General features: G+C 40.1%; 1 protein-coding gene across 2 annotated transcripts; it reads right to left on the bottom strand.

The window, feature by feature from the left end:
• ZFP69 (ZFP69 zinc finger protein) lies at positions 1–12735 on the bottom strand. Of its 2 annotated transcripts, none has more exons than XM_090269193.1 (6): positions 12588–12735; positions 11195–11671; positions 9460–9545; positions 4547–4673; positions 4144–4242; positions 1–1283 (listed from the first exon to the last, which is right to left on the bottom strand). In XM_090269193.1, exons 2-6 carry the CDS (start codon positions 11319–11321, stop codon positions 151–153), a joined length of 1572 nt encoding a protein of 523 aa, XP_090125319.1. In that variant the 5' UTR covers positions 11322–11671; positions 12588–12735; the 3' UTR covers positions 1–150. The 2 variants fall into 2 exon arrangements, with proteins under 2 accessions (XP_090125319.1, XP_090125320.1); XM_090269194.1 differs by having other exon boundaries at positions 4144–4239.
• Positions 12736–15387: the final 2652 nt, after the last annotated feature.

Raw genomic sequence — 15387 nt, 5'->3', positions numbered from 1 at the left:
TAGTTATCAATGTAGTGTTTATTTACTCAATGGGCAAAATTAGAAGTTGGTATCATTATATCAATAACTCAGATTTAGAGCCCTGAAATTTAAAAGCATAGAATCACTGATTTAGACTTGGCTTTTGTTCTCATGTTGGATAACCTGTTTTTACACATTATTCCTGAAGGCATTCCTCCTGTGTATTTCATGGTGCCGCGTCAGTGATGAATTATAACTGAAAGCTTTCCCACATTCATTACATTCATAAGGTTTTTCTCCAGTGTGATGTCTCTGATGTTTTTTAAAGGATGAATCATGCCTATAGGCTTTTCCACAGCGGTTGCATTCATATGCTTTCACTCCCGTATGAACGGTTTTATGATTGCTAAGGTGGATCCTCTGCCTAAAGGCTTTCCCACATTCTTTACATTTGTAGGGTCTCTCCCCAGTATGGATTCTCTGGTGATGTGTTAGATACGCTCTGTGACTAAAAGTTTTACAACATGCAGTGCACGCATAGGGCTTTTCCCCTGTATGAATTCTTACATGTTCACTAAGGTGTCGAATTTGTCGAAAGGTTTTCCCACATTCATTGCATGTAAAGGGTTTCTCTCCAGAATGAGTTCTCAAATGTTGGATCAAGCTAATGTTCTGGCTGAAAGCTTTCTGACATTTATCACATACATAGGGTTTCTCCCCAGTATGAGTTCTGTGATGCTGATTAAGAGAGGAACGATGTCTGAAAGCTTTGCCACATTCTTCACATTCAAAGGGTTTCTCACCAGTATGGATTCTCTGGTGGGTATTCAGAGATGCACTTTGACTAAAGGCCCTTCCACATTCCTTACATCGGAAAGGTTTCTCACCAGTATGAATTCTCATGTGTTCAGTAAGATGAATGGGTTGTTTGAAGATTTTTTCACATATACTACATTCATAGGTTTTTGTTCTTATATAACTCATTGGATGATTAATCAGATCTAATTTGTATTTGTTCCTCTTTCTAAGTGTGTCATATTTATGGTACCTCTGTTCTATAATAGCATTTGAACTCACAATATTTTCCCCATATTTGTTAGTTTCTTGGCCTCTCTTCTTATGGGTCAAGATGGCTTGTCCTGCATTTCTCCTATGAGTGTCCTGATGCCTTTCTAACTCATTATATCTGGAGAATTTTCTCAATGTGGAATCAATGACATCATCCCTCATGAACCTTTCCATTATGATGCCTTGATACAACTGTTCCTGTAAAATATCATTCTTTGCAGTTGACGTATTGGTTTCTGTTTTACTCTTCAAGTCTGCAAAAAATAGAAAAAATACAAATAATTCATATTCTTTATGCTTTGGAAACTCAGTTATTGTAGTGTATATGGAATAGAGATTTAGATAACAACACATTTAAAGTACATGAGATTTTAGTTGTATTTAAATATGATTATCCACCCTGCACAGGTAATGGGAAATTAAATTAAGAAACAGTAAACTGCCCTGGCTGGTAGGCTTAGTTGATGGGAGCATCATTCCATACAATAAAAGGTTGCAGTTTTGATTCCCAGTCAGGGCACATACCTAGGTTGCAGGTTCAATCCCTAATCAAGGTATGTACAGGAGGCAACTGATTGATGTTTCTCTCTCAGAAAATATGATTTTAAAAAACATACCATCAACAATAGCAACAAAATATAAGGTCTTCAAGATGAATCTGACAAAAGAGAATAGAATATGCACAAGACCTTTATGGGGAAAATACTAAAACTTCATTAAGAAAAAATTAGGTTGAAACCAGTATAGTTTTGTGAACCAATGTCATTCCAATAAAGTCAAAAATTAAAATTAATAAAACCTAAAATCTTAGAAAAAATGAAAAAAAATAGGTATTATTAATAAACAAAGCGATATACCATGTTCCTGGATAGTAGGACTCAATATCATATACTAATCCCCTCAAATTGATCTAGAAATTCAATTCTGTCCCAATAAAAATACTTCCAGAGTATTTGTGAGTGTGAGATGCACATTACATAAATTTGATGCATTATATATGTGTGTGTATGTATATATATGCATATATATATTTCATTAACTCATTATATAATTTGTATGGAAAAGCATGGGCTAAGAAAAGACAGGGCAATTGTAAAGAACAAGATGGGAGAACTACCTCTACCAGATATAAAGTTTCACAATGAAACACAGTAATTAAGACAGCCTGTAGAGCCCAGAAACACACCCAAGCATTATAAACTTGAGAAGTGACAGAGTGCCATTAACTATTCATAAATAACTATTAATAACTATAATAAACTATAAATTCCTGGACTGATTATCCATGTGGAAAATATTAAACTAGATATTCATTTCATACTATATATAAAATAAATTTCAAGTGAATTGAACCTAGATATGAAAAGAAAAATATTTTATAAAGATTTTATTTATTTTTTTATAGAGAGGGGAAAGGAAGGAGAAAGAAAGGGAGAGAAACACATGAGAGAAACATCAATCAGTTGCCTCTTGCATGCCCTCAACTGGGGACCTGGCCTGCAACTCAGGCATGTGCCCTGACCAGGAATCGAACCTGCGACCTTCCAATTTGCAGGCCGGCAGTCAGCCCACTGAGCCACACCAGCCAGGACTGAAAAGTAAAATTTTAAAAAATAAAGGATAATATATATTTTATATCTTTTCTATAAATCAATTTTTTTAAAAAAAGAACAATTGGAAAAGGATATGAATAAGTAATTAACAGAAGAGGAGTCCTGGATGGTCAATAAACATGAAAAATATGCTCCTTCTCACTAGTAATCAGGAAAATGAAAGAAATAAGATACCATATTCACCCACTGAGTTTACAAAAATTTTAAAGTTGTCAATGCCAAATGTTAACAAAGATGTAGAGTTCTAGAAACTCTTAAAACCTGCTGATGGGTGTACAAATAGGTGCAACAGAGAGCAATTTGGTAATACCTAGCAAAAAGAAGAAGCATATACTCCATGACAACCATTTTGCTTCTACCAAATATCTCAGAGAAACACTTGCATATGTACACAAGAGAATATATACATGAAGATTTACTGTAGCATCTTTGTAATCCCCAAATTTAGAAACAGTATAAAGTCTATCAACAGGAAAATGGATTAATAAATTGTGATTTATCAATTCAATGGAAATTAATGAACATGGATAATTATAAACTGTTGATTGAGAAAAATAAGTGGAAGAATTAAGAACATGCAAAACAATAATATATATTGGTTAAGGATATATACATGTGGGAAAAGCATGAAGACACCTAAGGGAATATTATTATTTAAACTCAGAACACTTGGTGACTTCAAAAGGTAGGAGGGGAGCAATAAGGTTTCAACTCTGTTTTAGTTCCTAATCAAGGTGAAAACTACATAGAAACTTGTTATAATGCTCTCTATGCCTTTCTAAACATCAAAAATATTTCATAATTTGACAGAGTTTAAGGAGATTGCTGAAGACCACTAAATCTGAGAATGAATCCTGTGTTAATTTCTCTTACAGAAGTTTTCATAAAGTCATTGTTACAAAAAATTAAGATATGTGAGTTAAAAAGAGTGAGACTTGAAGTTGGGATTATAAAATGAAAGATAGCCTGGCCAGGTAGCTCAGTTGGTTAGAGTACCATTCTGATATGCCAAGATTGTGGGTTTGATCTCCCATCAGAGCACATACAAGAATCAAGCAATGAATGCATAAATAAGTGGAAAAACAAATCTATGTTTTTTTTCCCCTCACCCCTCTTACACACACACTCTCAGTCTTTCCCTTCTCTCTCTCAAATCAATCAATAAAAATTTTTTACATAAAATGAAAGATGGTGAAAGTGGAAATAGAATGAAAGAGAGAAAATTAAAGATTTGTAGAATGCAATGAGAGTCCTGAAAAGAGATCTGTTTTCTGTGAGGAGACCATGTACATTTGACTGAACAGAAAAAGGAACTTTCAATTGGCAGATGTTAGGACACTGAAGAGAGAAAATTAAGTTTAATCTTAATGAGGATAAGACTTCTCTTCCCTCCAAAGAGACTTTTGCAAGGTCAAGTGAAGGAAAGGAGTGGCAGAGCGGGGTGAAATTGGGTTTAGTGCATGCCCTGTCCAGGGGCCTCAGCATAAGAAGACGGGCTCACCTGAACTGCAATGTCCTGGGCCTTCTTTCTCTGTTATCCATGGCTCTTCTCCTTTTTCCAACTTGGAAATCACCCTAGGTTTGGAAAATTCGTATCCTGCTTATGAAGTAAAAAAAAAAAAGTATGAATGTCTATGTTGAGGTCTAAGAGCCATCCCCAGAATTTATTTCCAGTCCTAGGATCCCTGAAAATGGAAAAGAACACCACAGCATATCTTTGTATTTCAGCTCTGTGAAGTAAAGGAAGAACAATCAGATATGCCCTGGCTTGATTTTCAAAGGAACGAGGCATCTCTAACACAAAGCCCAAGGCCCAGATCCAAGAAATCCACATTTAATAATTTAGAAATAATGACTCTTCTGTAATGGGCAGCTTTCTGGATAAGTGTTTAGCTCAGCCTTACCCACGGAGATCAGGTTCCCGTAGTTCTCCAGCATCACTTCCCGGTACAGATTCTGGTGAGCAGGGGTCAGTTGTCCCCACTCCTCCTGGGTGAAGTTCACAGATATGTCCTTGAAGGTCAGCTGTTCCTAGAATATCAAATACATTGCTTTTCAGCCACAAACCACCTCCATTAAGATTCATGGAGTTCTGAGAGTGATCTAAGTTCTGAGCAAGTCTAAACTAGTTTTATTGGGAGCCACCTCTGGATCTGTTTTGAGAGTCTCTGGAGATTACCATAAATAATTAAATACATAGAAGGGCAGATGGTCATATGTGGCTTAGAAGAAATTAAGTAGGATAAGGGGAATAGCAAGAGCCACTGTGAGTGTATGAATGATCTTCTATGTAGGGTAGAGGGGAAAGGCCTCTCTAAAAGGGTGATATTTGACCAGAGATGTGAATTCAGTGAGGAAGAGGTCTGTGGAAATCTGAGGGGAGAGTATTCTAGGCAAGTACAAAGAAACTGAGGTGATATTGTAATTTGCTTGTTTGAAGAGCAGGAGAATGAACAGCATCACTGGAGGCAGGTTAGTAAAGGGGAGAGTGAAAGAAGATGAGATCAGAGAGGCCCAGTAAGCACCAGGAACAGAGGGAGGGAGAAGAGAGGCTTTTAGTGCTTATTGTCACAAAGGCCAATGCATTCCTGCTGAGCTTAAATTCTGAGGCCCTATTGGAGTTAAATGCATAGATGAATAAAACTGTCTGGACCTGTAGCCTAACCCCTTCTTAGCTCAAATATTGAGGAGATAAAAAAGATCAGACCCTCTGTAGTGGTGTCATGGGGCACTGGTAGCTGGGTTAATCAGAAGTGAACTCAATCAAAGCTGTGCCTCAGCCAGCACTCAACCACAGCTCTAGGAGGGATGTGAATAAGCAGTCTCCACCTTAACCACCAAAGGTCTTAACCATCAAAGAGTCTCTTGAAAATAAACAGAATGAAACAAACTATATATATGAGGTCTGTCCGGAAAAAGTCCAGCCATCATTGATATAACAACGGTTTGTGCGACATTGATGTAACCTGGCAGCCAAGGAGAGTGGACTGGAATGTGAATGCGTGAACAATGACAACTTCACTGTACTAGTCAGTAGACACCATTGAGTGAGCATGTGTATTATATGGCCATTGCATTCAAAATGACTGAGCAAGTAGAGCAACAAATATGCATCAAATTTTGCATTAAGCTTGAACATTCCTCCATGGAAATTATTTTGATAATTCAAGACTGCAGCTATGGGCAACTGGTGATTGGCAGCTTCAACATGACAACGCGCCCACTTGTGCGCCATGTCTCGTGCAGTTTTTTTGCAAAACATCAAATCACCCGGGTGTCTCAGCACTCCCTACAGCCCAGATTTGGTGCCCTGTGACTTCTGGCTTTTCCCAAAACTACAATCACCTTTGAAAGGGAACAGATTTCAGACTGTTGATGAGATTCAGGAAAATACAACAAGGCAACTAATGGTGGTTGAGAGAACTGTGTGAGGTCCCAAGGTGCCTACTTTGAAGGGGACTGAAGCATCACTGTCCTATATACAATGTTCCTTGTATCTTCTTAAATAAATGTCTCTATTTTTCACATTGCATGGCTGGATACTGCCTGGACCTCATATACTTATTTAATCCTCCACTGTTCTTTTACACACAATATCTAACCCACAATAAAAAAATTGTTAGACATGTAAATAAAGAGGGAAATCTGACCTATAATTAAGAAAACAAAAATCATTAGAAGCATGCCCATATGTGACAAGTCATTAAAATGAGCAGACAAGAAAATTAAAGCAATTATTAAAATATGTTAAAGAATTTACAATAAATTATAGGTAGAAGAGATGAAAACTTGGGGGAGAGACAGAAATGCTAAAAAGAGAACTAAATAAAAATTCCACAAATGAAAAATACAATATCTGAAAAATCCATTGGATGGACTTAATAGCGCACTGGACCCTGATAAAGACAAGATCAGTGAAACTTAAGACAGGTAAATAGATGTTATTAAAACTGAAGCACCAAGAGAAAAAGTCCTGGATAATATCTAGTGGTTTAATATATATTAATTATAATCTTAGAAGGAGATAATGGGCAAAAATAATATTTAAAGAAATAAAAGCTAAAAAATTTCCAAATTAACCCACAGATCCAAGAAGCTCAGCAAGCCCTAAAAAGAACAAATTCAAAGAAAGCCATGCCTATGCACTTCATAGTAAATGTGCTGAAGAGCAAAGTTAAAAGGGAAGATTGTAACAGTAGCCAAAAGAAGGCAGGAAAGGAGGAAGGAAGGAAGGAAGGAAAGAAGGAAGGAAGGAAGGAAGGAAGGAAGGAAGGGAGGGAGGGAGGCAGGAATGAAGGGAGGGAGGGAGGAAGAAAAGAAGGAAGGAAGGGGGAGGGAGGGAGGAAGGAAGGAAAGTTGGTATTTTAAAAAGAAAAACACCACATATAGGCGAACAATAAGAATAACAGCTGACTTCTCATCCTAAACAATACAAGCTAAAAGATCATGGAACATCTTTAAAGTGCTTAAAAGAAAGAATAGTCAATCTAGAATTCTGTATCCAGCACAAGGTTATCATATTGAAAGACAATATAAAGACATTTTTAGATCAACAAAAGAAAGCTATGAGAATTCGTCATAAAGACACCCACACTATAAGATATACTAAATGACATTGTTTAGGGTGAAGAGAAATGATGTCAGAGAGAAACTCAGAACTAAAGGAAGAAATTAGGAGTGCCAGAATTGGTAAATATGTTGGCACATATGAATGACTCATTTTATTTTCCTTTTCTTAATTTTCTTATGACAAATTTACTGCTAAAAACAAGAATAAGAACAATGTATTGTGGGGTTTATTATATGTAAAATGAAACATATTATGATAATGCACAAAGACTGGGAAAGAGTAAGTGGAAATATAAGACTTTCATATTATATGTGAAACAGTACAATATTAATTTAAAGCAACAGTGCTATGTTAAAAGTGCATATTGTAATGACTAGAGCAACCACTAAAAACAAACCAAAGAAGTATAGCTTAAAAGTCATTAGGGACATAAAATGGAATACTAAAAAACTATTCAATCCAAAAGAAGGCAGGAGAGGAGGAACAAAGAACAGATGGAACAAAGAGCAAACAAAGAACAAGAATATATACTTAAGTCCCATCACATCAATGATCATGTTAAATGTAAATGAACTAACCAAGCAAGATCCAACCAGCTATATTTAAGAAAGTCACACTTTAAATATAAAGACAAAGATAGGTGAAAAGCAAAAGAATGGAAAAGGTTATGCCATGCAAACAATAACTAAAAAGGGAACAATATTAAATCAGACGAGGTAGACTTTAGGAATGTTACTAGGCATTAAGAGACATTTCATAATGATAAGGTTCAGTTCATCAAAAAGACAACAATCTCATGTGTTTATGCATCTGATAAGAGAATTCAAAATAAAGCAGAATTAACAACTAAAGGGAGATAAAGAAAAAATCAAAATAGAGATTTTAACATTCTTCTCTTAGTAACTGACACAATTAGACAAATATTCATCAAGGATATAGCTTTGAACACCTGTCAACTGACATAACTGATATTTATAGAACATTATAGAACATACATTCTTTTTAAAATTAAATTTTTATTTTGAGAGAATTTTACATGATAATTTTACATGTAAATCCATTTTGAGATAGACTTACATGCAGTTATAAGAAATAAATGGAAATTTCATGTACTCTCTGCTGGGGGAAAAGCAGAGTTTTGATTGGGCATGATGGAACTTTTTGAGATAGTGGAAATACTTTCTATCTTGATTTGATTGGATGGTGTATACATACCTCAAAATAGAACTACATACTTTCTTAAGTGTTTTATCCTATATTTTAAAAATGTAATCTTTTCCCAGGACTAAGAATCCCATACGTTTTTGATAAATGTCAGGAAATTAGGAATTCTAGAAAAGTGGAATGTAGAGATAACTCTAAATAATTAGATTATTACTTCTTCCACATTTCTCTAAGTAACTCTGGGTTGCATTTCAATCCTAGGGAGTATTAGCCTCTAAATTAGCTGAGGAAACTGGGATTGTAAACAGCTAAAAAATATTGTGACAGATCACCAAGCGAGAAAATTCAAGAGAAGTTCAAATCCTATACCATCTAATTTCAGAACCCAACTTCTTTTTACTTAAAACTCTTCTGTTCTCGAATAGTATCTCCTCTTTAATAGTCTCCTTTTCCTTTTATTCAACAATTTTTCTTCTATCTCACCCATCCTTCTACCAGGCAGTGAGGACACCCATTTCTGACACCCTGTTGTATCTGCCCAGGCTAATCTGTGCACTGTGTGGCCTCACCACTTCTTCCCTTCACACTTTTTTGACTGCAGTTTGACGTCTGCTCCCGATACTCTAAGGGTCACCTCATGAAGTTCACAAGTGATATGTGTACATCACTTAGAATGTCAGAACTTTCTTCTCATTTACAAAGTTTGTTTTTCAGCATGAAATACTCAAAAATATGTATGGCTTATCTTAGATCCCGAGTGGATCGGTTGTTTTCTAGAGGCTAGAATTATATCATTCATTTTACTTTCTTTACAAAAATTAGCACAATGTTAGATATAGATATTGGTTAAACAAGAGTTAGATGGAGGAAGGTATAACTTATACTATGAGCAGATAACTTGCTACCACTGTGGCCCAGGAGAAATGTTCTCTGAGCTTCCTAGGTTGGACTTGTTAGCCTCAAAACTCTCCCACTCCAAAAAAAAAAAAAAAACAGGGGCAAGTTATAGCCTTAAAAACCAAGAAGTATGTCAAACACACACATACACACACACAAAGAGTGGGAGGGGGGACTCCAACCCACCAGTGATTCTGCCGTTTGAGCCCCAGACGTCCCTTCATTCGTTAGATGTTCTTCCTGGATCTCAACAGCATCCTGAGGTAGCAGAGCTGGGGAAGGAAAAGAACCATGAGGTTTATATCTCCCCAAACCCCCCAAATTGAAATAAGTTTCCTGTAGACCTGCTGAACAGTCACAAACAGGAACATTTAGAATGACCCAAGAGCATACTGGAGCCTCCTTAATGAGGAGGAACTGCAGTGCATTTTTTGGGCATCAGTATTTCCCAATGGCCAATGCTGGTCCAAATGCACAGATTTACAAGGCCGGTCCCCTGTTAAAAGGGTTCCAACAAGAAAAAAAGTTCAGTCACTTCCCATGGACTTCAAGGCACTCTACAGTCTACCTGGAGCATATTTGTCCAGCACTGGTTTCCTCCAATCACCATCCTTCCTTCATCTGTTGGGCACGAACATCAGCCTCAGTTAGACTATAACAGTCCTCATTCTCTGAACCTTCTATAAAAAACTTAGACATCTTTCAAGGCCCAATTCAATGCTACCTGGTTTGTGAAAATTTCTCAGATAAGTACAATTGGAAAAATGTTTCATATCTCTTGTCTTCCAAAAGAACTTTACTTAGCATTTTCCTAGGTTGCCTTCTGTTATTTTTATCTGGGTATGTGTCTATCTCCATCAGTTAGTGATCAGCATTAGAGATCAGTATTCATTTTTCTGTCTCTCAAGATGCTTGGCAAAGTCCCTGTCTGACACAGCTAAAATACAATAAATATTAGTTAAATCTAAAGTGCTAAAAGCACAAATTAAGAGATCACATGAAACACAAGAATTCCTGTACCCATCTATCTATCCTGACCAGATCACTAAGTAATGTGTAATCTTGGACATTTTCTCACTGAACCGATATATTTTAAGGTAAAATGAGAGTAATCAAGCATGTCATTCCTTCCTCTTAGCAGAAAATGAAATGAAAGAACTGATATTGGTTTGAGGCTAAAATGACTGAAACTTGTAAAGGAAAACCACTGGAGGGTTTGAGAGTGCAGAAGGCTTTCACGTTGCTATCCATGAATCACATTTACATGCTCAGGAGCCGCGGATGGGGAACATCTCACATTGTGTGGTATCTGAGGACAGGGATGGACGCAGCACGGGGCAGCACGGAGCACATGTCAGCAAGGAGCCTGTGCCAAGGGCACCATATTAAGTGCCGCCTCCATGGGAGGCAGCCAGTTGAGTAGGTTTGAGTGCAGGCCTCTACCTTCTTCTAAAGGAGCAAAAAGGGAGGAGAAAAAGGATCCAGAAGCACCGATCATACAGCCAGAATTCCAGAACTCTTACAGCTATCCACTTCCCAAAGGCCACAAGCATGAACCCCAGAGACCTGCTTTCCCCGTTTTCTCTCCAAGAGACCAGAACAATTAAGAGGGCCTATCTTTTTTTAAGAGTATTTTTTAAAGGTTTTACTTATTTATTTTTAGAGGAGAAGGGAGGGAGAAAGAGAGGGAGAGAAACATCAATGTGTGGTTGCCTCTCATGCACACCCCCAACTGGGGACCTGACCCCGCAACCCAGACATGTGCCCTGACTGGGAATCGAACCAGTGACCCAATGGTTCACAGGCCGGCACTCAATCCACTGAGTCACACCAGGCAGCGCTAAGTGTGCCTATCTTTTCCACGCACAAATGAGATTTCTTCTTTCTCCTTCCATCCCCACCTCCATCAGTCTATTCTCACCTTCTCCTTCAAACATCTTCGTCACGTCTTCCCACAGGGGCATCCCCTCCTTGGCCTTCTTTGGATGGTGCAGCTTCACCCAGGTGCTGGCCTCAGCAGGCAGGGTGATCAACAGCTGCTGCAGCATGATGATGTCTGCCTGACTGGGCTTGTCCACCTCTGCTGAGGAAACTGCCAGAACTTCTGCTGAGAGGCCTGACAGCTGTGTGGTCCTCCTCTGATAACAGTCTCCTGCCCTCAGGACTTTGGCATGTTCCTGCAGCACCAGAACCTGGGAGCTCCTAGAGGCTGATGTGACTTCAACGACTCTGAAAAACTGACTCTTCTCTTAAATTAAGTACTCCCTCCTTGGGAGGCAGCCAGTTGGGTAGGTTTGAGTGCATGCCTCTATCTTCTTCTATCAGAGCACAAGGCAGGGGAGGAGGGATCCAGGAGCACTCTCATACAGCCTCCAGAACGTGCAAAATATATTTAAAACTGCAAAAGATCCAAAAACAAAGATTTGGCATCAATGTGGGAATAAGTACAGTCAATGCTCTTGGATGTGGTTCTGTCTCCCAGTTCCACACACACATACACAAACAGCCAAAAATACAGACATGCACCAACCCTGCCCTGACTTCCCTCCTTATATGCTGCATGCATCCGCTGCCTGGATACATATTTGAAAGAGGGCAGGCTTTAAAGCCAGACAGCTAGATTAGAGATCTCAATTTAAAGTTCCTCTCAACTGATGGAATAATCACACAGCTGTATTTTCACATGGGCAAGCAGTGGCAGACACATCACCACCCACGTGGATGCCTAGCAGCTGGCTAATTCTTTTAGCCTCTCTGTTAAGATGTGTCCTGGTTTCAAAAATGTTAAAACTGAGGGAGAGGAGTATGCCTACAAATGGAGGGAATATAGTACTTGGAATATAATGAAGATGACTGTAGAACTGTTTGTAATAGGCAATTTGGGGTGGGGGGAACAACTCAAATACATCTTCTATCTCATCTGACCCCATGGCCTCTGAGCTGGTAGGTCTCTCCGCCGCCACCAGGTCCAGTGTGTCTGGGGCTCCCAAGTCAGCCCCAGCTCTGTGGAGAGGAGGCTGGCCCAACTTCACAAAGTTTGCGGGGCAGGGTGTGTGTTTTATGGGCATCTCTTTTTTTTCATCTGTGACTGATGCAGAGAAGGGAGGCTCCATCCTAACCGATTGGAGCATGTGGGAAATATCCTGCTTCTTAATATATAAAAAGCAAATGTCTTGTTACCGAAGTGGAGAAATTTATGAAACGGTTACTGACAGAGAATCTTCCTTTAGAAGATGCCCCTTCTCACTGCTCCCAGACCGGCCTCCCTCGGACTTTAAAGACTGACGACACAGGCAGTGCAGCTTCCTACTCACCAGATCGGCCATGGACGCTGGTAGGACCAGAGATGGGGGCGTGAGAGCGCTCGCTCTCGAGGCGTTCAGCTCCAGAGGGTCTCTTTAGGGGCGGACTGGTAACAGATTTTGTTCTTTCCCAGCCTTCTATAGACAGACCACATCCCCACTCAAAACACGCCCAATGTCCACATTGGTCTCCAGACTGGAAGTGGGTCTTCTCGAAATACCCAAGCACAGGCGGCCTAGGGCGGGTACGGCCGCTCCTGATGAACTCTAACCCACCAACGTGGCCTTTCGCAGCCACATACCGAGGAAGAGCGGGGCTCTGGGAGCTGCAATGGGAGGGGTTCCCTGAACCGGCTTCCCGCGGACCTAGACGAGGATACGCCTCGCAGGCTGCGGCTTTAATGCTCGGGCAGCGGCAGCGGCCACATCAACCAGGGCACCTCCTCTTGGGCCGCAGTCTGGCGTCTCCTAGCGCCGCTGCCTCAAGACGATTCCTCGCAGTTGCCTGCGCCACGTCTCCCCCCAGCGCGGCGCCCAGCGGACCCCGGAGTGCGGCCCACCTAGGCAGGGTAATGCCCCCCAGCCCAGCGCCTGCTAGTCTTCCGGCGGCTCCGCCCGCCCGCTGCTAGCTCCGCCCATGAGGTCTGCCCAGGAGCCCGCTGGCTCCAGCGATGTGGGGCGCGAGCGAAGACCCGGAACCCAGATTCGGTGGAGCGTGCTCCCCGCCCCCCACCCCCACTGCGGACCGCCCGGACTCAGGGGCAGCGGGCACCCGGGAGGACCTGCCGTGTGTCCTGGCAGCGGTTGGGAGAGACCACGTGGATTGCCAGCTGTTCTGGTGGGAAAGCCCCTTTTCTGTCATTCATTCATTCATTCTTTCATTCACCAACCGTCTCCTTAGTGCCCTCGATCTGCCACGCACTGATTGTTACAGGATCTTAGGATACAACAGTTATCAAAACGCAGTCCCTGCTTTCTTGGATCTTAATTCCGGTGAGATTAAATAGATAAATAAACAGAAGAATAGATTATATCCAAGGTGATGATAAGGGCTATGAGGAAAAGGGAAGCAGCTTGCAGAGTGGGCGATAGAGGATAACTGGAGTTCCTTTCTCTGTTAATTGTGGGCTAGGATATTTATATCCACCCACCTAGAAAACAATAATATTAAAAAGTAAAAGTCTGGAATATATATATTTTAATATTTTTAAAGGTGTGTATTAGTTTACTAGGGCCATTATACAGTACCACTAACTGGGTGGCTTAAACGACAGAAATGTATTTTCTCACAGTTGTGGAGGCCCAAAGAACAGGATCCAGGTGCAGAGTTGATTTCTCCCGAGACCTTGCTTCTTGGCTGCAAATGGCTGCCTTCACCCTTTGTCCTCACTGGGTCTTTCCGCTGTGTGCCTGCATGCCCCTGGTGTGTCTCTGCCCAAACTTCCTCTTCTTATAAGGATACCAGTCAGATGGGTGTAGAGCACACCCTAATGCCTCATTTTAACTCAGTTACCTCTTTTAAATGACTGAGTTTAATCACCAAAATATGTGATAAATACAGTCACATTCTGAGGTATTGGGAGTTAGGATTTCGGGATATAAATTTTGGGGATACACAATTCAGCCCATAACAAAGTGTCTAAGAGATGGCAAGATAGGCTTACCAGACCAAAAGCTAGAAAGCTAGGATCCAGAAAGGTAATCCAACTTGGAACATTGGAAGATGCTTCTGCCCTGAAACATTTACCTAGCTGAAAAATGATCATCTTCCTTTTGCACTTCAAAGAAGAAAGGAAGGAAGGAAGGAAGGAAGGAAAGAGTAGGGAGTGAAATAGAAAACCTGTACAGTAACTGGGACCCGAAAAGGCTGAACCCTTAGGACGAGGATGAATTGGAAGTGGAATAGCTTGAGAGGAATTTACAGGCTAGGGTTAAATTGCCTGTCTCAGGTCTTGGTCTTGTTTTAGGTGGTCCCTGACTGTGATGTCACCAGACCCCTGGCAAAAGCAATTACAAATCCTTTCTGGAGGAAAGCATTATAATTATAGGCCTTAAATAGTTTCTACAGATATGTTTTCATAGAAATGTTAAGTACAAGGCCAAGATGGAGGCGTAAGTAGACACGCTGCGTCTCCCTCCACAACTAGGGAATTACAACTACCTCAAAACTAAAAAAAACAACCAGAAGTACCAGAAAATAGAACTGCATGGAAGTCCAACAAACAAAGAAATAAATAAGAAATAGTCATCCAGACAGGTAGGAGGGGCAGAGCCGGGGTGGAGTGGCGGCAGCAGCAGTTGTAGAGAAAATCTTAAAAGTGGCCATGGTTTTAAAATATGCCCACTCCTCCCTCCAACACATGGAGACTAATTTCTTTCCCCTTGCATGTGAAGCAAACTCCTTTCTAAAAAATAGAATGTGGTAGACGTGATAGTGTATAATTTCAGGAGCTAAGCCATGAAAGACATTGCCACTCTGCCTTGCACACATTTTTAGCCATTAAGATTTAGAGTTCTTATTCAGCAATTGCTAACTAATACAGGGGGAAAATTTGATAACCGACACAAGTGGCATTATGACAGCAAATTTGTCACCAGCAATAATGTAAGCCAGGAGACAGTGCAATGAAATCTCTGTTTTGTGAGAAAATAATTGACAACCAAGAGATATTCAATGCAGAGTAAAAAAGATCTTTCAAGAATAAAGGCAAAACAAAAGCATTTTCAGACAAAAACTGAGAGAGTTTGCCATCAGCAGACTGTATTAAAGGAAATTCTCTAAGTTTAACTTTAGACAGAAAGAAAATGATTC

Source organism: Furipterus horrens, unplaced genomic scaffold (genome assembly GCF_987537825.1).
Source record: "Furipterus horrens unplaced genomic scaffold, mFurHor1.1.pri manual_scaffold_3, whole genome shotgun sequence".
Taxonomy (NCBI): Eukaryota; Metazoa; Chordata; class Mammalia; order Chiroptera; family Furipteridae; genus Furipterus; species Furipterus horrens.
The sequence above is the reverse complement of the archived record's forward strand: the minus strand, read 5'-3'. Positions and strand labels throughout refer to the sequence as shown.

Excerpts from the sequence above, each read along its gene's own strand:
- ZFP69 (XM_090269193.1), bottom strand. The coding sequence starts at position 11,321 with ATGCTGCAGCAGCTGTTGATCACCCTGCCTGCTGAGGCCAGCACCTGG. Across the intron at positions 4,674-9,459 it reads CTCAAACGGCAGAATCACTG|GAACAGCTGACCTTCAAGGA; the intron begins GTGGGTTGGAGT and ends TTGATATTCTAG. Across the intron at positions 1,284-4,143 it reads CCCAGGACATTGCAGTTCAG|ACTTGAAGAGTAAAACAGAA; the intron begins GTGAGCCCGTCT and ends TATTTTTTGCAG.